This window comes from Haliotis rubra, unplaced genomic scaffold (genome assembly GCF_003918875.1).
Source record: "Haliotis rubra isolate DU_JTF1 unplaced genomic scaffold, ASM391887v1 Scf59, whole genome shotgun sequence".
Taxonomy (NCBI): domain Eukaryota; kingdom Metazoa; phylum Mollusca; class Gastropoda; order Lepetellida; family Haliotidae; genus Haliotis; species Haliotis rubra.
Genome location: NW_025767290.1, coordinates 1579426 through 1605085, shown reverse-complemented (window position 1 = coordinate 1605085; position 25660 = coordinate 1579426). Strand labels below are relative to the sequence as shown.

The following is a 25660-nucleotide window of genomic DNA, read 5'->3' as shown; positions in this document are numbered from 1 at the left end:
ATTGACCACTTGAATATGGCCTTGCTGGGTTTCCAAATAAACCATGTGTTAGGCACATGTGGAGATGGTCCTACTGGAAGACCATACACAGCAAGAACTGACCACTTGTAGATGACCCTTCTGGGCCTCCATAAACACCATGTACTAGACACATGTGGAGATGGCCCTAGTGTGCCTCCATAAACACCATGTACTAGACACATGTGGAGATGGCCCTAGTTGGCCTCCATAAACACCATGTACTAGACACATGTGGAGATGGCCCTAGTGGGGCTCCATAGACACCATGTACTAGACACATGTGGAGATGGCCCTAGTGGGCCTCCATAAACACCATCTACTAGACACATGTGGAGATGGCCGTCATGGACCTCCATAAACACCATGTACTAGACACATGTGGAGATGGCCCTAGTGGGCCTCCATAAACACCATGTACTAGACACATGTGGAGATGTCCGTAGTGGGCCTCCATAAACACCATGTACTAGACACATGTGGAGATGGCCCTAGTGGGCTTCCATAAACACCATGTACTAGACACATGTGGAGATGTCCGTAGTGGGCCTCCATAAACACCATGTACTAGACACATGTGGAGATGGCCGTAGTGGGCTTCCATAAACACCTTGTACTAGACACTAGATGGCCCTAGTGGGCCTCCATAAACACCATGTACTAGACACATGTGGAGATGGCCGTAGTGTGCCTCCATAAACACCATGTACTAGACACATGTGGAGATGGCCGTAGTGGGCCTCCATAAACACCATGTACTAGACACATGTGGAGATGTCCGTAGTGGGCCTCCATAGACACCATGTACTAGACACATGTGGAGATGGCCCTAGTGGGCCTCCATAAACACCATGTACTAGACACATGTGGAGATGGCCCTAGTGGGCCTCCATAAACACCATGTACTAGACACATGTGGAGATGGCCGTAGTGGGCCTCCATAGACACCATGTACTAGACACATGTGGAGATGGCCCTAGTGGGCCTCCATAGACACCATATTGCCCAGGAGGATGTGTGGGTGATTGATGCAGATGGTGTTTTACTTCCACTCAACCAGATGTGGTGTATGACCTTATCAGTATACGTTGCAATAAGCATACATATTGTACAGATGACAGATAGTGTAGGTGGGGTCCTTCAAGTGCATCATCAGTTCTCCCCCCTTTAGGGAGCAGGATGGCAGCTGTAGAAGGAATGTGGATCTCGTATACAATGGAGTTTTAGTGAAGTAATTTCCCATTGCATTGCTTAAATCTTTGACAAATCAGATGGCTTTTATGAATGATGAATCTATTTTCAACTTTGTAACTGTAACCAATTTCCTGCGCTTCACAGGCTCTTCACAGTGACGGCCCATTTATAGAGCTTACGTATCATTGCTGCAACTTATTACTGCTCCTTTCAGTGCCAGTTGGCCTGTATCTGTGACCAGCAAGTGTTGATTGTCATAATGTCAAATATGTTCTTCCCGCCCAGCTAATATATTGTGTGACCAATGTGTTTTCAAGCAAGTGTCGGTTGTCATAATGTCAAATTATTGTTTTGTTTGTCAATTCGTGTACCCACTGCCCGATGATGTTGACAGAGTTGCTTTACTTGGCAATGATTTTTTTTAATTATCGTTTGTAAAGGAATATGAAGCTGACCTGTTTTCTCATCAAAATAAAAGTTTAAGACAGGCAAGAGAAGGGAAACACAGAAAAAATGTGGACAACCTAATGGTCTGGGCCTAGATTATCTAGGCTCTCTTAGCCCTACGATAGACATAAGTGCCATACATTAACTTACAACTATCTTAGCGCTAAGAAAGCTTTGAAAATCTAGGCCCAGGAGTTTACTGGTGGCAGTGACAATACTAGGAACATGCAAGTACCACATGCTTGGAGGGGGCTTAAGCAATCCCAGCTAAAGGGAGATAACTTTGTAATAATCTGTTTTCATGATGTCACTGATGCTTGTGTTGTTTTCACTAATCTCTATCACTCCCAGCACACATTTACAAGGTCAAATGCCTTACATCTTTTATTCTCATCCAACTGCAACTCTATTCGATGAAAATCACTGTTAGTCACCATTACAGTATCCTGATCCTGAACAGTTACTATAGAAACGAACTGAAAAAACAATAGTGGGTCTGACTGACTGGTTGTTTTTCTGGGAATATCTCAGATTTCCATTTGAGTGATTGAGTGAGTTTGGTTTTACGCCACTTTTAACAATATTCCAGCAATCTCACAGCAGGGAACATCAGGAATGGGCTTCACACATTGTACCCATGTGTATCATCGTGATGAGCGAACGCTTTAACCACTAGGCTACCCCACGGCCCCGATTTCCTTTTGCATGAACAATTTATTTTTAAAAAATGAGGAATTGCATCAGGTGCATAGAAATAAGAAAATGATTGCTTTACTGATTGTCTTGAAACAAATGTGTCAAAATGTGTTGTTTTGCCCTTATTTTCAAAGAACAGGGAGAGAGTCAGTGACAGACGAAATATACAGTTTTCAACAAACACCCTGCATAGACTAACAGTTAGCTTCTGAAAATATGTAATTTGGATGAAAACCAGCAAGAGAATAAGTGTATAAGAGCCTGAGGAATACATGTAAACCTGTGTAAAATCTAGACTTGCTTCACTTGAAGCAACAGCATTACTTAAGGACTGGATGAGGTAGTCTGTCTCACTGTCCCTTCTGCCAAGCCTTTTCTGCAATGCTAAAGCCCAAAATGAAGCAAGTCTAGATTTCCTCACGTTCTGAATCCCCCTCCTCACTCAAAATTAGATATATATTCAGAGACTAGCTGTAAACATGATTTATTTCCGAGTAGTAAATGTTTCTGTTCGGAATAAATGCCGTGAAATAGAGAATGGATGACACGAATATAAATTCCGCACATTCCCCCACCCAAAAAAAACAAAACCCAAACAAACAAAAACAAACAAAAAAACAAACCAACAACAACAACAACAAAAAAATAAAATTTTAAGACCACCCCAACAAACAAAACCCTATTTTAGACACTTTAGGATGTGTATGAAAGTTCCTATTTACCCGGAATAAATTCTGTTTGTGCAGAATGAAATAATTGTTCCGCATGCACTATTACAGGAACAAATACTGGAATGAAAAGTTCCAACGGAACTTCTACTATGGGGGAACCAAATCTTTTTTACATAGCCTTAGTCTAGTTCAGAGGCTGTGGGACAGACTCCTAGTCTGTCGTACAGACCCTGAAGCAACTATATCCAAGAAAGCCCACACAAGTCTAGAAAATGTGGCAAGTCTAGATTTCCTCAGCTTCAATGAAAGAAGAAGAAAGTCTCAGGGCTCCTTTTCATTATAGTTTATATTTTTTTACTATGAACTTTTTTCAGTAAAGTATGTTCATTTCAGAGACTAGTTGTTAGTCTAACAGACTCCATCCAACACTACTTCTGTGATGCTGTGTTGGTTCTGATAGAAGCACACATACAATCTCCACACAGCACACTGTGATGTGGTGGTGAGACGAGTTCCAGCTCTGTGTGTAGGAGGTAGGGGGAAAGTCTTAATGACTTTCTCGGTATTTTCTGCAGCTTCCAGGAGTGTGAATCATTTGGAAGAACTAGGTTTTCTGGCTACGTTCTTAAAACATTTGTACGTGTACTACTGTCATTACAACTGCTTTTATCAGTTGCTCATTTGAAAAAATAACAAAAAGTGTACAGGAATGTGACTTAGTCTATCATCAGTAAATTTTGTCTGGGTATCAAGTGCGTAATAGTCCCGTAATCACCTCCTCCACATTTATGTATTCCTACTCAACAGTTGGTACTTCTTTATGAAGGCCATAACTTAATAAGATTCACGCACCTTGATTCCTTCACACGTTGCACCCATACGGATTAAATAAGATCTTAGTCTCGCGAGCACTGCGCAAGCATCTGAGGACATCCCATAAGGGGCATGTCTCATGAATTCACATTTTATAGTTGTTGCCAGTGCAGTATCCATGGTGATCAGAATAAATAACGCATTCACTTTGGGGAGACTCCCCCTGGATTTAAGCTGAGTTTATGCCTGTTGGGGAAAAGAGATGTTAATATGAATGTTAATTCACGTGTGTGAACATAAGTGTCGATGCCCATGCCGGGTGTACTTAAGATATTGAGCAGTGGTAGGGAAGATATCACATACTGTTTTCCTGCCAACTGCCTCCATCCTATGACAGTGCCCATCCTTCAGATGAGCATAATGTATTTAACAGCTTGTTTTCTCTATTCTGAATGTGTACCCTCCATCTATGTCTGTGGATCAGTTGAGGCTGATAAAGTCATGTCTTCATGTCCCGTTGCTTGCTGGTTGACAGAGTTTAGGTAAATATGTATTAACAATTACATTGAATAGATGTTACATAAATGTACACCGGCAAAATTACATTTTTCAAAAACTTCATTTAATTGATTTCTTTTTAATTTTGTTTATTTGGTCACTGATATCTTATGTTCTGCTGTTGTTGGATTAAAAACAACAGGTTTATGGTGATGTTTCATTGTCTATAAACTTTTTAAGTCCATTTATTAAGTTGTCATTATCTCACTTTTATATCATTCTTCCTGAGATCCTCCAAATGAGAAAACTTTTAATGTGTCTGACAGAGACTTTTCCTTTCCACACTGTTCTTGTTTGGGGGGAATATCACTCTCAGACTCCAATGACAGATTAAATTAAAGGTCACATGCAATGTAAAACACAACTTTGCAGATTCTGATACCTTTCGGTATGGACTTACCGAAACAAATCCTCAAAAATGCAAATTCAACTTATAAAGTTGAAAAAAACCGCGATGAAAAAAACCGCGCGAAATCGGAGTTCAAACGATTCACTAATTTTCCCCCAGTGTTTGGGGGAAAAGTGGTTTCAACTGCTGGGTTGCGCTGCGCTGGGCTGCACTCATAGCACATGTGCAGTTAAATAGGTTTGCGCAGTTTGGAAGCGGTTTGTCCGGTGAATACTCGGTGAAGGCTTTGGTGTGAGCTATTTTTCTAATGTTTTGTTGATATTTCACAGGCGAGGTTTTTATATGTTATGACAGTAGATTACCGATTTAACTGTTTATATAATTTCATTTGTCTATTTCACCACACGTTCTTCTTACCGAATCACTTTGTCAGTTTGATACTTAAAAGCAATGTCATTATTTAGTGTTGACAGAATTTCTAACTGTGATATAGATATGTCATTGTCACAGACAAAACTCAATGTCTGTTTTACTGACACCTATGTGTCTGCCTGCCTGTCTGCTAATGACAATATTCAATACACAACTTTGATCACTGACCACATGCAATTTGAACTTAACACCAATCAGGCTATACACCATAAACAAAACACATTGATTTATGGCCCGAGTTCGGTCTCTGTCACATTATGTAATTACACAGACAGGCAGGTGTGATACTTGAACACATGACATGTTATGATGTCTGTTGATTGCAAAATGTTGTACACAAAAAATGAGCATGTATTTACAAAACCCAACATCTCTATATATACACACACAATGAGCCGTGAAGGCATCTGCAAATGAACCAGCCGTTACACTTGAGTGCACACCCACCCGCTCTGACTGGGTTCGGTATCCCGGCTGCTTCGTTTCTTGGGAAGTAAACCCAAGTACAAAATATTGCACTTTTGATTTGCGATTGTACGCTTATAATTTTGTTTATATGTTTTTTCATAATCAGCAATGTATATTATATGTCATGAATAAGTGATAATTGTGTTTTGATTATGTTTGATTTTTTGGTTGCATGTGACCTTTAAAGTAATCTAAAGAAACACAAATGTTTAATTTTTAAAACATTAAATGCCTCACATGTACATATATTTTTTACATTTGATGACAAAAAGTAATGTGTGCCCTAAAACAAATGGTTGGGTGTAATGACGATATATCATTATTATTGGCGTAAAAAAGGGTTTACGAACTTTGGTGATTAGGTAAACACATAAATAATAGCTGTAGTATACCATATTCCCACAGATGTTTGTATATGAACAGAAATGAGTGTGTAAATAAAGTAAAATTCTTGTATTCTGTAGCTCAAGGATAGACAGAAGCTGATTTTTAAAAGGAGATTAATATGAACACTGTACCAGATGGTGACGTCATCTTCGGCACATACCTTCTCATGATAATAATATTTTTATTGTAGTTTGAAAACTCATGCTTCTTTGTCATAATATGTATACTTGTGTGTTTGATCAAAAGTCTTAAAAGTCCAATACTTGCACATGAAATGTGTTTATATCCAAGGCTAGATGTGATGATGATGATAATGGCCATTTGTGATGCTCTATAATCCACACACTAGTGCATGTTCAAAGCGCAGAGGAAAGAGGGAGAGAGTCAGTTATATACAGAGGAGAAAAGCTGTTATGTTAGCCTTGCTCCAAGGCTGTACAGAATGCTAAGCCTGTTGATGTTTAGTAATTCTATCATTTAAAGAGGCAAGTCTAGATAAGTGGACCACTAGCCTTGCTCCAAGGCTGTACTGAATGTAGACTAAGGCTTAGTCTCTGAATATATATAATTTTGATAGTAACAAACAAGCCCATTTATATTGAAAAGGAGCCCTAGGGAGACCAGAGATTCAGAACCTGAGGAAATCTAGACTTGCTTTATTTAGGGCTTTAGCACAGCAGAGAGGGCTTGGCAGTAGGGAAATTAATGTGGTTCAGGGACTGTGAGACAGACTATACTGAATGCTAAGCCCGTGGATGTATAGTAATTCCATCCTTGAAGAGGCAGGTCAAGATAAGTGGACAGTACACAAGGACCCGAGTGTTATTGATTATTTTTTAGAAATTATCATTTAAACTATTAATTTTTAGATGCTTGATTGGCATTTTAGAAGATGCTATTTGATGAACGTAAAGAATTTTCTGGATTTTATCTTGCTTTATTCTTTGATACGTTTCGGGCCTGTTCCAGCTCCATCATCAAGTAAAACAGCCGCCGAAAAGGTATCAAAGAAAAAGAAGATGAATTCCCGAAAATTCTATATATGTTTATTAACCTTTACCTTAGGGACTTGTGAAAATCTATTGTAGTGTGAAAGATGTCAGATATTATTTGATAAATTTCATCATAACAAAACAACAACAATTATGATATTTGAGCTTAAAGATTTGCCATTTTGAAATTGTTGCATTACCTTGTCCCACTCTAATCCATCCAGTAAGTACGGTAATCTGTTCTCATTAACCATACACTTGGAGGGCAACCCAGCTTACAAGAATACAGTTTGGAAAGGAAGGCTGTCATACACGCTAATGTGTATATGGTTGTTTGGACAGGATATTTGAACCGGTTTGATCCTAATCCTGATAACCCAGTTTAGACTGGAGAGATTATCTGATTATGTGCCGTGAATATGGCTCATATAATCCATTGAAAGCTTGAGCAGTGTTTTAACCCATACTCCCACAGAGTTATTGTGCACTAGGGTTTTCTGCTGTAACTTTCTTGGTTAAGGCTATCAACAACACTGAACCTTTAGCATGGGGAACGTTTCACTTTGTTACTGCTTTCTGCCATTGGCTTAATACCAAAAGTGTTGAATTGTTATTCAAACCTTCTGAAAGACCTTTTCATATCGGGTGTCCATGTCTTTGTGAGTATGAATGTGGGGAGACAGCTTTGGAGGTGCTGTGTGAATCTCGGGATCTTCCTGGCTGTGGCAGAAGTGGAGATTTTTGTGAAGTGTGGTCACATGTGGAAATGACTGGATGAATTAGTTGTGGAATTGTTTACCTGTACATTGAGGAGGTATTGGCTGGAGTGGTCAATCAACAGGTGGACAGGGTGAATTTCTGTCAGACGGTTTTATAAGGAAGGAAACTGACTGTTGGTGGTCATTTTGTCCAAAAGGAATACTTCATTCAAGATTGGATAATACTGTTCATCTTTGATCTCATGATAGATGAGTAATTATCATGTAAACCCTGGAATATTATGGTGATTGTCGTCAACACTGACACCAGTTCATGAGTGCCGTGTGAGTGGCGAGTGTACAATGTTTCAACATCCTGTTGCAATGGAGGAAGATGTTGAACTGGATGACACTCTGGATGTGGAGCTGAGCCAGGCGTGGCTTCAGCATAATGAGAGGAACAGACATCTACTGGAGCACCCCTGGAACAACCAGAAGGATCGGATGTATTTCCGAGCAATCAGACGGAGGTATGACCTTGAAATGATCTAACACTGATCTCGGCCAGTCAATGCTGAATCATGCCAACACACTTTGTTTTGGCACGGGTGATTGAATATATCGTGGTTTCTTCTAGACAGTTGGGGTAGGGAGGTATTTTGGCGTAGGAGAACAGCTAACTGTTTAAATGCATGACATGATGAAACACATGCAGATTGTGAGAGTGTTGGACGAAATGAGAGTGTGATGTGTCACATTTGTGTTCAAAACAGCATTCCATTATATAACCAGCAAGAAAGGACATGTGTAATCTGTGTGTAATATCTTAACTTTTGTTCAACTAACAATTTATCTTAATATCTCCAAGGTAAATGATATTCAGTCTGTCCACATGATTGTATCTGAAAATGCATAGTGCTCTTGTGACTACTATCTTGAAGACTTTAAAAAACGTTTAAATAAAAAAAAAATATGTTAAAAAATCTTCGTAAATTTTTCTTATTTGTTTTTTATGTTAACATATTAACATTAATAATAACAGGTTATAGAATCTATTAATCTGCTGCTTATCACAACTGATTTATATCATATATATATTTATTACTCATGGAAGATACTGCAGTGTAATATTTTTATGCAATATTGCACTAGTGTAATACCATTAGACATATGACGTCATAATGGTTTACAGTTATGACATCACAATGCTAATACCTCTGTCACAATGGTATTAGACCTTGCTTGACTCGCGGAAAGCTGAGAGTCATCGCACTGTGGGCAGTTCCTAGCAATTTATGTTGGAGAGTAATAAACAGAATACTAAACTCGCTTCCGTGTAATACCATTTGTATTAAACTCCTAAATGATTTAGTATCAAACTCACCTTGCATGTTTGATACCAAATCAATAACTTGGTTAATAAAATGTTATTACATGGAAGGTTGTTTAGTATCTTCTGTATATACCCCACTTAGTAGTAGTGACTCCAACTTGATAAAACTTGAGAATCTACATCATAATATTGCTATAAACAGAAGTTGTTATCCTTAAGGTGATGCGGGGCTGTGGGGTAGTCTAGTGGTTAAAGCGTTGGCTCGTCACGCCGAAGACCCGGGTTCGAATCCCCACATGGGTACAATGTGTGAAGCCCATTTCTGGTGTCCCCCGCCGTGATGTTGCTGGAATGTTGCTAAAAGTGGCGTAAAACCAAACTTAGTCAGCTTAAGGTGATGCATTTGTCTTTTTATGTAGTTAGAAGAAATGCCAAATGGATCAACTGTCTTCGATGTACGCCAAAAATTGAATGCACAGTACCATTTAGAAAGTGGTCAAATGTCACATATTTGACATGAAGAAATGAACACAATGGTGAAAGACCATGTCCCGACACTGAGTGTTGTATCTATAGATATGTATTGATTACGTGAAACTATGGGTTCAGACCATGTTATACAGAAGATGAGAAGAGTTGTCTCCCTTGTACTGCCTACATCAACCAGTGCAGTATTCCATTATGATTTCATGAAATCCTCTTTATTACCTGATCATAGATAACCACGCACTACAACTATGTTTAGGTTATTTGTCCTTGTGAATAGATGCAAATAATTTTATCATAGTTAGGTTTTGTTCAATGTTTAATGAAGTGCAGAATGGAAGATCACATGTGGATGTCATATTTCGTCAGCAGCAAAGTTCAGTGTGTTGATCTGTTGTCTTATCAAAGTGGGAATCGAGATCATACCCCATATTGGTTACATTCGTGACGTCAAGAAACAAGTTGACCTGATCTGCCTACACTACAACAGCTTGATACTGCACGAGTGTATGCCCTTCGTGGTGTTGAAGTACTAGGGTGCAGCATTACGCGTGGGATGCACACAGTGCAACGGTATCAGCTGTTGGAGTGCTGTATTATGGTAAGGGTCTCGGGTCCAAGTGATGGTTCCGGTGAAACCCCTTTATCTAACTGACGTGCTGGTCTGCTTGGGGGAATTAGCTCAGCAAAGAGTCCGAAGTCACAAGAGGCTAATTACAGTTTTATTAACAAGAACAAAAATAACATGGGGTGGCCACAGAGAGTCGGTACAACCCTCTGGGCTGAGGGTTAGAGATGACCAGTGTTGGGAGTCTAAACCCTACTGACTAACAAATGGAGTTGGTGACTATTTATCTAAAATTGAAACAATAAAAAGATTCCTTGAATGATACAAAATGGGTGTTCCCTATATTAACCAATGAAATACAGAATATGCGGTATGGGGTGTGTCCTACAAATGAAATGACCAGACAGGGAGAGTACTTAATCCTACTAATCCTATTTCAACTGGCACTAATTGTGTTGACACATGTCCTGGAAGCTTCCTAATTTAACTGGCACTAATTGTGCTGACATGTTGCTTGGATAGTTATGGTGTTACAATAGATGGCTTAATGACCCTAATTTAAAGTGTTTGCACAATATATTTTTAATGGAGGTGATGACATGTTTACTTTATCAAAGCAGTTCATTAAATCGTCTAGACATTACTTTGTCTTACTGAAAGGTTTGAGTCCTTGAAACCTTGGGCTAGGATTTATCTTGAACATCTGTGATATTGTAACTTATATCTTTTCAATAGTATGTCTGTGAGATGAGTTATACTACTTTTGACTGGAGTCTTTCTCTAAGCTATTACAGATACATGATGAACTAAATATATTCTATATTTTATATTTTCCTAATATCTGAATCCTAATATATCGCTTGTAGTGGTTATAATTAATAATGAATTTTCGTTATGAATTATTATTCCATGATAACTTCCCCTGCTGTTGAAAAAGTTTGGTCCCCAAACTTGGACAAAAGAAAAAATGATTCTTAGATGGACAATGGTACAAACTTAGTTGATGGACAATCATCTGAAACTGGTAGTACAGTAAATAATAATTATATATATAATATTCTTTCTTGGTATTTGGGCAGAGGTTGTTTCTGTTGTCATCAGGGTATCTGGATGTGGAATCTGGCTGGTTTTGGCACTGTACTGGTTCATCTTGAAGTGATGGAGGTGCAAGCACGCCTTGTGATGGTTCCACATCTCGAGTTTGGAGTTGATTTGTCAATTATCCCATGCAGATAGATGATTTTCATGAAAATACAAAACAAATAAGAGTTAGCTTGCGGTCAAAATATATGAAAACTTATTCTGATGGTTTCAAGTGTTCGGAGTACATACAAATGAAATGTACATGAAGTAAATATATGGAGATACATTTCCCTGCAAATAAATTTGAGTTGTTAATGCATAGAAGAAAACAAAATGACAGTCGTGACCTGGAATGAAATGATACTATTTGCGTTGGACTACACAATGTATATGTGGGTATATTATATATTGATATATAATATTGTGTATGAGCAATTATATATAGATGTGCTAGTACATATAACAAGTGCATAGGTTCATTGAGCTCATACATATACATATTTTGTTTTGAACCATTTGTGAGGTACCTTGTTAATTTGGCTGATTTTGTTAGTTTCAACTTTTAAACATCTTAATTGTTCAGGGATTTTTGTTTAATTCTATTTTATTTTAGCTTTGGTTTATTTTGAGTTTACTTCACTCAAATTTTGGTTCGCTTTGTGTTATTTTAGCTAAGTTTGTTCTGCTTCGTTTCAGAGTATTTAAACTTCGTTTCGTGTTTGCTAAGTTCATTCTGCTTGTTGCAGAGTATTTCGCTTATTTCGCTTTTCGTTTGTTGGCTAAGTTTGTTCTGCTTCGTGCAGAGTATTTAAACTTTACGTTTACGTGTTGGCTAAGTTTGTTCTGCTTTGGTGCAGAGTATTTAAACTTTAGTTTGGGTGTTGGCTAAGTTTGTTCTGCTTGATTGCAGAGTATTTCGCTTCGTTTCGTGCTGGCTAAGTTTGTTCTGCTTCGGTTGCAGAGTATTTCGCTTTAGTTTAGGTGTTGGCTAAGTTTGTTCTGCTTGGTTGCAGAGTATTTCACTTTCGTTTCGTGTTGGCTAAGTTTGTTCTGCTTCGGTTGCAGAGTATTTAAGCTTTCGTTTAAGTGCTGGCTAAGTTTGTTCTGCTTCGGTGCAGAGTATTTCGCTTTCGTTTAGCGTGTTGGCTAAGTTTGTTCTGCTTCGGTGCAGAGTATTTCACTTTCGTTTCGTGTTGGCTAAGTTCATATGAGTTCACTTTGCATTTGAGATTGGTTGATCAGGTCAATGCTCAAAATCTGTTGTGATGCAAATAACTCAGATGATCAGGCTGATGTCATTTGCTCACAACTAGTGATATCAGGTAACACTAAGTGAAATGACAGGACAAATATCGTTACCCAGAGCTAACAGATCCATTTATTAACGAGGTACTGTACCTTTTGCAGGAATATGACTATCTGGCGACCACAGGTGTGGGTCGGAAATGAATATTGGTAAGGTATATGGCATCTGTAATCAGTGTGCACTGCACGGTATTCAAAGGAGCCAACAATGCCGATGCCTTCTTCTTGTACAAAAGAGCGTTTGGATTTATAGATGGGTAATTCACCAGGAGTATCATAATCCTCTGGGGTGTCAGTATCAAACCATTTACAGAGATCCACCCAGCTCTCATTGATGTAATCCTGTATGAGGTGGAGAGGAACAGCTTCAAAATACGCTGTATGATATCTATGATCATTTTTGTCATAGTTATATGAGACTTTGACATAGCAGTCTCCTTGAACTATTTCAATGCCCACAACTCTCTTTATATTTGGATTGATTTCTCGTAGGTGTATAGGTTCCATTGGGTATGGTTCAACGTCCAATACTTGGTCTGTAATGTTTGATTGCTGTCTGAAACTTTTTGACAGTACATTGACTGATTTATCGTTTTGTGTTGATTCTCTTTGGTTGAAAAATTTGTGATTCTTCAGTGGCGTTTTAAATTAAGTTTTCCTGACATGTTTTTCTTGACGTGAAATTCTCTCCGGATTGAGTCTGGAATGGTGCTGCCATATTCCCATGTGTTTCCTCTTTCTGGATCTGTCCATTTCACTCTGTAGTAGATTTTGTTATTTGCTCTCTTGGAAGCAAGAATTGAGTGAATGTCATCAGGATTGAAAACCTTGGGATCATTTGTTGACGTTGGTTGTTGGGTTGGTTGTTGAACTTGACTTGCTTCTGATTGTGGCCTTGATTTTGGCTGATGATGCTTGTTGTTTATTCCTCGTTTTCCCTTGTTTGTATTTCCTTTCTCCTTGCGATTGGTTGGATTACTTGGACCTGGGGTGCTCTGCTTCTGCTTAGTAACTGTTGCGCTGGGGCCAGCAGAGTTTTCCCGGAGTGGATTTCTTCTTCGTGGGAGTATTTGGTTTGTCTGCCTTCGTTTTTGGATTGGTTTTCTTACGTCTCTGTTGTACAGGTGATTGATCTTTGGTTGAACTTGTTGACTGGGCGTTGTTGCTGTCAAGCTGTGGGTCGTTGACTTGTTCCTCGTTGTTATCTACGACGTCTGAATCCATATTGTTGCTGTTGTTGAGGTATGGTTCTGGCGGATACTGTGGGCGATCAGCTGGATCGAAATATAGCTTCAGACGATTGGCATGGACCAGTGGTTTGTGTAATTTGTCGTCAGAACTTCGGCGTAGTTTGTAGGTGAAATTTGGACCTAAATGAACAATGTAGTAACTACCATACCATTTTTTTGTTAACTTGTTGCAGAGGCCTTTTTCTACTTTTTGACAATATAGCCAAACTCTTTGGCCTGGGGAGAAATCTGGCTCTTTAGCCTTACGATTGTATTGTTCAGAATACACCTCCTTTGCTCGAGTGGTGTTTTCAGCTGCAATAGTCCTTGTAATTTCTAACTCCTCAAGCAAATTTGAAAGATAGCTTTTGTGGTTGTGGCCTAAATTTTCCTTTGGAATTAACGAAACATCTTGTGGAGCTCTCATTTCTCGGCCAAAAAAGCATAACAAACGGGGACTTTTGGGTTGATGAATTTGGAGCCATCCGATAGGCCATCATGATGCCTGGAAGAAACCGGGGCCAATCATTTTGAGTTTTGTTACAATAGGCTCTTAGTGATTGATTGATGTAGGAATTGAGCCTTTCTACACAGCTATTTGTTTGGGGATGGTATGGGCTGGTATGAGTGAATTTGATTGCCAAAAGTTCACAAATAGCCTTGATTAATTTGGACATGAAGTTCTGACCTCTGTCTGAAATTAAGGTCCTTGGAGCGCGCCATATCGGCAAAATATTTCTCTCACGAGAACATCTGCTACCTCTGTGGCTTCTTGGGTTCTGAGGGGAAAGGCTTCACACCATCTAGATGCTGCATCAGTGATGACCAAAATGTGCTTGTACTTATCTGGTGTTGTTGGCAAAGGACCAAGGATGTCAACATGCCATCGGGTGAAGACTTCTTCAACAGGTAGTGGACGTAGAGGTGCCTTTTTTGCTGTGGTAGTGCCTCTTGGTCTGTTGACATACCTCACATGTCTGGACATATGTCGCAATTTCGGTGTACATCTTGGGCCAGTAGTATTTTGGTCTCATGGTGTTGTGCATCCTTTCTTTTCCATGGTGGCAACCGCCAAACTCAGAATCGTGGTAGGATCTCAGGACCTGATTCCTGAGAGTTCTTGGAACTGCCAGCTGTTTAATGAATTTGTCCGCATGGCCCTTCTGTCTCTGTGGGACAAATCTGTATAAAATTCCTTCATCGATATCAAAGGTAGTGGCTTCAATAAGAATCTTTTGGCGATCCTTTTCATTTTCTGGAAGGACATCATCTTCTTTGTAGTCGAAAATCTGTGTGAAATCTGGACAAATCCTTTGTAGATGACGTAAGTTTGGATGTGCATTAATATTTACCTGAACCATTGTGGCTTGTGTGACATCGTCACTTGTAGCGTGTAATGCTGCAACAACGTTTGCTGGTACTGTTTGGTAGTCCGCTTCATATTCAAAGGTGACAGACAAATGAGTTGTCTGTGTTTCACTAACTAAGTGATTAACACTTGGTACGCAATCATCCTCAGTCTGAGTTGATTGGGTGACGTGTGAGGATAGTTGTGGGCTTGTTGAAATGTTGGTATGGCTTCTTTTCCCAAGTGAAGTTACTGTAAAGACGGTTTTTTCAGCATCTTCTTCTGTTTGATTCTGACAGTTAATATTTTGCTCATATTCCCTGCGTGAGAGCGCATCGGCATTCCCGTTGGCTTTGCCGCTGCGATGAACGATATCAAAAGTATAGGTAGACAGTTCTAATGACCATCGCCCTAACCTACCTGTGGCATCCTTGATGGATTTGAGCCATTTTAATGCGATGTGGTCTGTGTAGACAGTGAATTGGGAATTTGCAAGGTATGGACGAAATGATCTAATGGCTTCAACTAAAGCTAAACCTTCTTTTTCTGTGATGCTCCAGTTCTTCTCGCTGCCGTGAAGAGCTCTGCCTCCAAAAGCTATAGGGTGTTCATTATTCTTCTTGTCTTTTTGACTTAAGACAAACCCTATGCTCATATCGCTGGCATCAGTTGCGAGAAAAAATTCTTTGTCAAAGTCTGGATAAGCCAGAACGGGTGTGTTACACATAGCATGTTTGAGTGTGTTGAAAGCCTGATCACACTCAAGTGACCACTGGAACTTTGGTTTCTTACCAGTTTCTGCCTCTGAATGCTTTTTTAACAATGCATTCAATGGCAGTGCTATTTTAGCATAATCTTTCACATATTTTCTGTAAAAGTTTGTGAGGCCTAAAAATGAACGAATCTGTTTTTGTGATTTGGGTATTGGGAAGGTTTTAATTGCTTCGACCTTTTTTGTCATCAACTTGAACACCTCCGCAGGATAAAACATGACCAAGAAATGAAACCTTGTCTGTTGCAAAATTGCATTTTGATGGCTTCAGTGTTAATTTTGCCTGTTTGAGATAGTAGAAGACTTGCTCCAAATGTTGGAGATGTTCTTCAAAGTTTTTGCTGTAGATTATCAAATCATCAATGTAAATCAACGCAACTTTGAAAAGCAATTTTCTTAGCACTTTGCTCATGAGTTGCTGAAAACAAAGTGGAGAATTAGTCAAACCCTGGGGCAAACGTTTGAATTGATAAAGGCCTTGATGGGTGACAAAAGCAGTTTTATGCTTTGAGTCTTCATGTAATGGCACTTGGAAGAAGCCATTGGCAAGATCTAAAGTGGAGAAAATTGTAGCTTGGCCATTGCCGATGTGATCAACAACATCGTCAAAAACAGGGAGTGGCCATGACATTGGTAATGTGACAGAATTTAATTTTCTGTAGTCACAAACAAATCTATATGAGCCGTCACGTTTCTTAACTAAGATGATGGGGGGCTGAATACATTGAAGTGGACTCCTCAATTAAATCATATTTGAGAAAATCTTCTACAAGTTCTTCAGTGACTTTTTGGAGATGAGGAGACTGACGATAAGGCCTACACTTAACAGGGGGATGGTTGCCCGTGTCAATGACATGCTCGTGCATGTCAGTTTTCCCTAAATCTGCAAGGCTTGTTGAAAACATGTCTCTATTTTGTCCTAAAAAAAGCTGAGTAGTCTTTGTTGTTGGTCAGGCGTCAGTTGTGTCATGGTCAAGTCGAATCCTAAATCTTGAGCAATTTTGACATAATCCCTAGTGTCAATGTCTGTTTTCTTAACGTCAGTGTTAACTGTATTGATGAAAGGTTGGTTGCAGTCAATTTCAAAGATAGAGTGGCTGTCAATGTAACTAAATTTGCCTACAACTGTACCCTTGTCTAAAACCTTTTCTTCTTGGGAAGGATTCATAAGCCTAAATGTAGCAGTTTTCCTGTGCGCTTTTGAGAGGGTCCTGCCACCTGCTACTTCAGAATGAGCAGTGAGGGAGGCAATTGGTTCAATGAGGATGAGGGAATCATCTTTTGCCTCAGGCAGTTTTACCTTAAAATGAATTTCACTCTGAGGGGGGCATATAAATTTGATCTATTGTTTTTGCTAGTCCACAAATTTCTTGAACTGCAGTGGCAATGAAATTGATGTATTGCCTATCTGAGGTGCTGTTGCCTATTATGAGGGAATGGCAGCTATAATCTAAGACTGCATCATTGTCATTGAGGAAGTTTTCACCTAGTAGGACTGACTGTGGTAATGAGGGCAGGATATAGAATTGCTGTGAAAATTCCTGATCTTCAATGACAAAATCTAACACAACTGAACCCAACACTTTGTGCAATTCGCCGCCAACACCTTGAATGTGTGGAAAAGGTGAGTTTCCAAGTACAGGGTTGTTGAAAGCTTTGTTTAGAAAAGCAAACGAAATGCAGCAAATGGATGCCCCTGTATCTATTAAACAAGTTGTTGTTTCAGTGCCAAATGTTACCTGAATTACACTTTTGGCAAGGGGCGTAACTAAGGACACAGTTGGAATTTCACTTGCAAAGTTACTTTCCATACCAGACTCCATATTGGCCATGACACCTTATAGTATGTACCGTACTATAATTAAGAAAGACAAGAAATCAACAATGTAAAGTAGTACTTACAATTTTTGAAGACTTTTTCTTCTTTGGTTGGTGACTTTAAGAGTTGGTGGTCCTTAATCCAGTGCTGAGATCAGAGGTGGATGCAGTCTCTTGTTATTCCATATGTTCTTGTTACTGGTTGTAGTTAGTTCCTGGGCTCCGAGGTTCCGAAAATCGTTGATTCTCCGCCAACTATTATGGTAAGGGTCTCGGGTCCAAGTGATGGTTCCGGGTGAAACCCCTTATCTAACTGGCGTGCTGGTCTGCTTGGGGGAATTAGCTCAGCAAAGAGTCCGAAGTCACAAGAGGCTAATTACAGTTTTATTAACAAGAACAAAAATAACATGGGGTGGCCACAGAGAGTCGGTACAACCCTCTGGGCTGAGGGTTAGAGATGACCAGTGTTGGGAGTCTAAACCCTACTGACTAACAAATGGAGTTGGTGACTATTTATCTAAAATTGAAACAATAAAAAAGATTCCTTGAATGATACAAAATGGGTGTTCCCTATATTAACCAATGAAATACAGAATATGCGGTATGGGGTGTGTCCTACAAATGAAATGACCAGACAGGGAGAGTACTTAATCCTACTAATCCTATTTCAACTGGCACTAATTGTGTTGACACATGTCCTGGAAGCTTCCTAATTTAACTGGCACTAATTGTGCTGACATGTTGCTTGGATAGTTATGGTGTTACAATAGATGGCTTAATGACCCTAATTTAAAGTGTTTGCACAATATATTTTAATGGAGGTGATGACATGTTTACTTTATCAAAGCAGTTCATTAAATCGTCTAGACATTACTTTGTCTTACTGAAAGGTTTGAGTCCTTGAAACCTTGGGCTAGGATTTATCTTGAACATCTGTGATATTGTAACTTATATCTTTTCAATAGTATGTCTGTGAGATGAGTTATACTACTTTTGACTGGAGTCTTTCTCTAAGCTATTACAGATACATGATGAACTAAATATATTCTATATTTTATATTTTCCTAATATCTGAATCCTAATATATCGCTTGTAGTGGTTATAATTAATAATGAATTTTCGTATGAATTATTATTCCATGATAGCAATATGAATTAATTTCAAATACTTTACTGTTAGAAGACTTATTTGTAATGTGTTCTTCTGGAACAGTTTTATTAAGTTACTTTTATGCATAAAATACTTCAATTTATAATTGCTTCAAATAATTCTGAAATTATTTTTACTTAAAATACAACATAATGACAATATTTGCAGTATATGAAAAAGCATTACACTTATTGTGTTTTTTGACTGGTGTTATGAGACACTTGATTCTCGGAGAATTCTACCTCAGTTAACCACTAAGACCCACTTTATTTGTAGCCCATTGTGTTGAGGAGACTTCAGGCCTAATTCCTTTTGTTGGTCTGTAAAGGGGATTTTAGGGGTATGTTGTTATGTTAATTTGTGTGGAGGATAGTTAAGGGCTATATTGTTACATGTATTTGTGGGGAGGAGATTCCATGGCTTTATCACTGTGTGAGAGAATACATATGCGGTTTGAATGAGAGAAGATACCTAACAGAGTCAAATGATTTATGGCATATTGACTTTGGCAATTTGCTGATACTAGTATTTGCTTGACATGAAGTCATTGCAAGGTGTGTTTCTAGTGGTAAACTTTTCCATTAAGAGGCACACCTTTACCTAGGGGTGGGACTCTCACAGGAGAGCATGTCAGGTCTATTATTGCTACTGTTGGAACATTTTATACTTTTAGATGTTAATAAAAATATATTAACTTACAATTCTGCATAAAATTTGGATTTACTTTAAAACATGTCATGCCAATTACCATGTTGATTCTGGATTAACTGTACAATGTGGACATTCCATAGAATGTTGCTTTTCTTCAGAATGGAGACATGCCACATATAATTTGGATTTTTGGCGGGATTGTCATATAATATTTTACTCTGCCTATACCGTGTAGAAACTGGATTATCATTTACTAAGGACCATATAATTGACAAAATAAGGTATGCTGCATATCTTTTAGAATAGAAATGTTTCTTCCAACGCTCAGATAATCTTCTATGGACATTGAGGGACGGTGGGGTAGCCTAGTGGTTAAAGCGTTCGCTCGTCAAACTGAAGACCCGGGTTTGATTCCCCACATGGGTACAATGTGTGAAGCCCATTTCTGGTGTCCCCAGCTGTGATGTTGCTGGAATATTGCTAAAAGCGGCGTAAAACCAAACTCACTCACTCACTCACTCTAAGGACATATGGACAGAGCACTTGACTTCTAGGTTTGATTCTCCATGTCAGATATATAATCTCAGACAATAGTGTGCTTTGAAATGCCTGCACCATCGATGTCGAAGGAGTGCCATCATTTGCCAACATTCTTCTCAGTGCACTCTGTGACTGAACTGCAGCATGCATTTTCATGTATGCATTACATATATGCCATTGTTTGGGATTAATATCCTGGTTTCAGACGAATACAGGGATGTCATGCAAATACTATTCACCTTGGAACTGATTATTTCAATATAAACTTTAACAAGCCTTTGTATAAGTTCTTAAATATTGCATAATAATCAAGAGAAGTTGAAAACCACCACAATAGTTGGTCATTAATGTCATGATAAACAACTACAGTAGTATAAGGTGGTGGTGGAATTGGGTTTAACGTCGTGCTTGAGAATATTTCGCTCATATGACGACGTGTGTGCATGTGTATGTGTATGTGCGGCTGCTTGTACTAGCCCAGACTGAAGCTGTGTTTTTTTATAGTGCTAGCCCACTGAGATACCATGCCGCAGTGAAGCATGAATACCCCACTAAGACACATTATACTGACTCTGAGCTGACCAGTCCTTGTTGTACCCATTAGTGCCAAGCGCCAGGCAGGGACAAGTACCATATTTGGTATGACGCGGTCGGGGATCGAACCCGCGACCTTCCACACTCCGGGCGGACGCTCTAACCACTACACCACGGAGGCGGTCACAGTAGTATGAAATGTATAGGTGGTGTTTGACCTCATTTCAGTAGTCAGTATATAGCTTGATAATAGTCTGAACAACCAGATTTCTTATGAAGCCTTGAGAAGTGTGCATGTAATATTCTAGATAAATAATCTTGATCATAGCCCATTGTTAAATGAAATGAACTTGATGCAATATGCTTAATTCAACAACTGAGAAGTACGCTTCAAATTACAATCATCACCTGATACAATAAGAACCAGAATAATTTGTCATCAAGGTGTTTCCTGGGAAATCAATCAAATATATATTTCTAATCATTTATTCAGCAATAGAATCTGCTATCATTTGACCATCTCTTTCACATCAATATATTCATAACGTTATTACATATTATCATTAGATAATAGACAATCCATATCTGTAAAAAAAAAACAATAAAATATGTTATCATTTATTCAGCAATAAATTCTGTTATCATTCTGACCATCTGTATATTCATGGCGCTATTACAAATTATCATTGGATCATTGCTGCAGTATATTACAAACATTGAATTTGTCAAATCACATGTATTTTCTTCAGGTACAATTTCCCTTTTTAAGCAAGAATTGTACAGTTCATTAGTTACAAGTGGGTACAGATTATCCAACATTTGTGTACAAGTCTGCCAACAATTTCAATACTGATCTCCGTTGGTACCGAACTTACAGTTCCCCTTTCTACAGATGATGTTACAAATGGAATGTACTTTTAAGGGACTAAGCAATTTGTTGTCAAGGGCTTGGATTCTCCGTTCTTTAATGCTTCAAGGAGACATAGGCTCGGCCCTGTTATGTTTCTAGTTTCAACAAAAACGATCACATCACTTAGGGCTTTCATCCCACATTGAGCTGACATGCTAGGATATAACTATAATACTGTTAAAACAGGCGTACAAACAATATCATTCATTTCTTGTCTCTGACAGGAGGAGATCAAATCATTTTTGTGGTAAAACTTAAGTTTAAATTAGCTGTTTCCATTTTCTTTCATTGAAGCAATTAAACCTACCCACCCACACACCCATCATTTATTAGACAGTGTGGTTAAGATGAAGGTGTTTAAACTCTGGACCACAATGTGATCATGAAAGTGTCACTTTCATAAGTCTGTGTCGGACGCACAAAGTGCTTCCAATGCTGTGGATACGTACCTTCAAAGTGAAAATACATGTGGATTGAACCTCTTAATGAAACAATGACAAAAAGGTAATATTATGTCCTTTTATTTCAGTTTTGATGTGGAGAATGGTGCAGCCCCTGGCAGGAGTCCCCTGGAGGGTGGGGGGAGCCCGTCATCAGGGCTGGTCCTGCAGAACCTCCCCAAGCGCCGGGAGTCCTTCCTGTACCGATCTGACTCCGACTATGAGCTGTCTCCCAAGTCCATGTCCCGCCACTCCTCTATGCAGGGAACAGAACCTGTGTGAGTAGACACTCCTTGACACTCTTGGACACTTATAGATGCCCTTAGACTCTCTTACACATGCTTAGACACTCGTCATGCTCTTATGGCCACTTTTGGCAGTCTAAAGCCACTTGTGACATGTTGGTCACAGTGCTTGTTGGCCACTTGTGATATGTTGGTCACAGTGCTTGTTGGCCACTTGTGAGTCAATCAGAGTGCTTGTTGGCCACTTGTAACATGTCAATCAAAGTGCTTGTTGGCCACTTGTAACATGTCAATCAAAGTGCTTGTTGGCCACTTGTGACATGTCAATCAAAGTGCTTGTTGGCCACTTGTAACATGTCAATCAAAGTGCTTGTTGGCCACTTGTAACATGTCAATCAAAGTGCTTGTTGGCCACTTGTGACATGTCAATCAAAGTGCTTGTTGGCCACTTGTAACATGTCAATCAAAGTGCTTGTTGGCCACTTGTAACATGTCAATCAAAGTGCTTGTTGGCCACTTGTGACATGTCAATCAAAGTGCTTGTTGGCCACTTGTAACATGTCAATCAAAGTGCTTGTTGGCCACTTGTAACATGTCAATCAAAGTGCTTGTTGGCTACTTGTGGCCACTTGGTCATAAAGCTTAGTATGCAGTTGACATTGGCTTGTTTTCAGTTAAGAAAACTATCGATTACCAACTGTCATTTATAATTATTTAGTACTAAGACATTTTCTGTTTTTAAATGACAATGAAATGAATATATATGTTTTTGAAATAAAACTCATTTGGATTTTGTACTTGAAATGTTTATTAATGCAGACTTGTTCTCATCATTATATGGCTGGAATAATGCCGATGTGACGTAAAGCCCAACTCAACTCAACTCATTATTATGTTTTTTTAATTGAATTTATGTAATGATTGTGCAGGTGCATATGTAACTATTCTGATTTGTTTCTTCTATATAATGTCAAACACATTTTCACACATGTAACTGATTCAATTACATGATGATAAATACCTCCTTCTTGTATTATCATCATTATTGCTATTATTATGCTTCTGTTCAACACATTGTGTAGGTGTGATAACTTTAAGACATGATGCTTTTTAATTTTTGCCTATTTGAAAGCTCAATCACAGCAGTGTTTAGTAAACGCAATGACCAAGAAATGTTCTTTGGACAATTAAACCTGTTCTGCTTCCGATGTATATCTGTGGAAGGGCAGGGTTGGAGTTCTTAATGTGACTTAAGGAAGATGTACATCACTGCGCTCTGTAAGTGGATGCAAAGGAGAGCTTCCTAACAGCCAAATTATGGACAGCTCTATGTAGAAAACCAAACCAAACAAGACAATTATGGGAAGTAAATTAAATACTGCTGAAGTTTCAGCAAAGTTTTGGCTTCTCTGGCTCCTACTGGAGGCCTAATTAAGTTGTCATGGACATCTTGAAGAGATGCTTCTGATAATTTGAAAAATGAAAATGAGATTTTCCTGGGAGGATTTTTCATTGGATTGAAAGGGACTGGAATACAAGTGACAGGGAACCTCTCCAAGTTCTCTGTGAGGAATACCCTGGAAGAAATAGGCAGACAGGGGAAGATGGAATTACTTTTCAGAATAGAAGAACAAGTTGTGCTGCTGTATTGGAATGAGTGGATTCAGCTTGATGAATTGGATTTAATGAAGAATTAGTTAGTTCTGGTTGAGAAGAACTGCCATTTAATTCAAGTTTGTTCAGGCCTAAGTTCAGAAGGAGAATTTGAGAGCATTGAAAACGTTAAAAAGTTTCCAGGAAATGGAATTTCATATAAGTGCAAAACATGCAATTCTGGCCAGAATGTCAACAGGACTGTTTGAAGGTGAAATTGAAATAATCTGAAGATGTTTGAGGTGAGAGAAAAGATTTCCGCTGCTGTGAATCTCAATTGTAAGACGGTACAGCCTGACTGATGAAGAAGATGTTTCCTGGATTTCGTCATTTCTCAAATGTTACTTCAACCAAGTTAACCATGCAGATAGAAATGGATTCTTTGAAGCTGGGACAAAATTCACAAGCTCATCATGAAAATAGTTTCGAAAATTGCAACTTGAAGCGCTTGTGAGATGTTAAACAGGATGAATGATGAAGTTTAAACAGATGTTGTTGTAACAAGTATTTAGAGGATAAACACAGCGAAGGAGAGTCCGCAGGGGGCTGTTGGCCATTTGGATTATCAGTAATGGGAGCTTTAGCCCTGGAATGGAACACAGACTAGAATTCAAGTCAACTACACAAAGGCATTGTGTAAGTGGTGTATAAACTTAAATACTAGAAGACAAGAGGCTGGAGATTAGCAGGGGCAACTCTAAGAATGTCAAACGCGTTCTGTGAATGTCGAAGTGGGTTCACGTATTTGGAGTTGGAGACCCAGGTACTATTTCTGCATATTGGGACATCGTCTGCGACAGTCTCACTCATCATGGACAAGCCTAGCAGATAGAGGGACATCGTCTATGACAGGCATCCATCCTGATGGACAAGCTGACTTGAGTCTAAAGGTAAGTTTGTAATTGTTTGTTTGGGTTGTGTAACTATATTTAGTTATTGGATTTGGGGTTGAAACTTATTTTATTTTACTGGTAATGATGACTGAGAATTATAGAATGTTTTGAATTCATGTTATATATTTACAGGTGATCAATAAGAAAATGTTATGTTATTAGTACTTTTGTCGTAGTTGGTATCTGGTCTGAACATAATCTTGCCTACAGGAAATTTGGTGTGAATTTTGAATTCACTCAATACACAATCATACAATATACTCATCCATCCAATACACAAATCTGCATGCACAATCTACTTACTACATCCTTCTGTCCAATACACACATCTACTCCTATACCCAAATCTCCAAAGTACACAAATCTACTTCATACTCACATATGTTCAATACACAATTTATTGAATACACAAATCTACTGGTATCATGTAGCACATGTTATATTTGGAATTACACTTTGTCTGTAAAGTACAGATTCTAGTACTTTTCATGGCATTGTGTTTTCATGCTGGTATCATGGTTTTACCATTTGCTGCACCAAAATAAAATTGTTAATTATGAATGATATATGGCTTGTCATATTCAGAGTTTATTACCAGAACAATTTAGATCTCTTCAATCTCCAGGTTATCAACACAAGGTATGGGGCAGATTGTTTTGTGGATGGAATTATGTCAGGTCAACACCACTGGCCCCACACTGATAAACATGATGAAAAATGATGGGGGGGGTTTTAATATAAGGTGTTAGTTTAGACAAGGTGACATTTTGTGTGTTTTTTTTCTATTTATTATTATAAGGAATCCCTAGTTGGACAAAAATTGACTTGGCTGTGCATTTTGGAATATTTGTTGTCTGTTAAGTGGGTGTGCAGAGTATTGTGCAGTTGTTGCTCTGTACTTGTGACCCCATCGTGTTGACATTCGGCTGTTTATCACCTGCGGAAGAAACAGGCATCAACAAGTTAATTGCTCACAGGTG

General features: G+C 38.7%; 1 protein-coding gene across 1 annotated transcript in view; it reads left to right on the top strand.

Annotated features, from left to right (window-relative positions):
• Window positions 1-25660, top strand: part of LOC124254979 (cAMP-specific 3',5'-cyclic phosphodiesterase 4C-like) — a 471981-nt gene that overhangs the window by 285514 nt on the left and 160807 nt on the right. Inside the window, 1 exon segment of the mRNA XM_046688819.1 lies at window positions 21979-22167. Within this exon segment, the coding sequence (XP_046544775.1) occupies window positions 21979-22167 (189 nt within the window).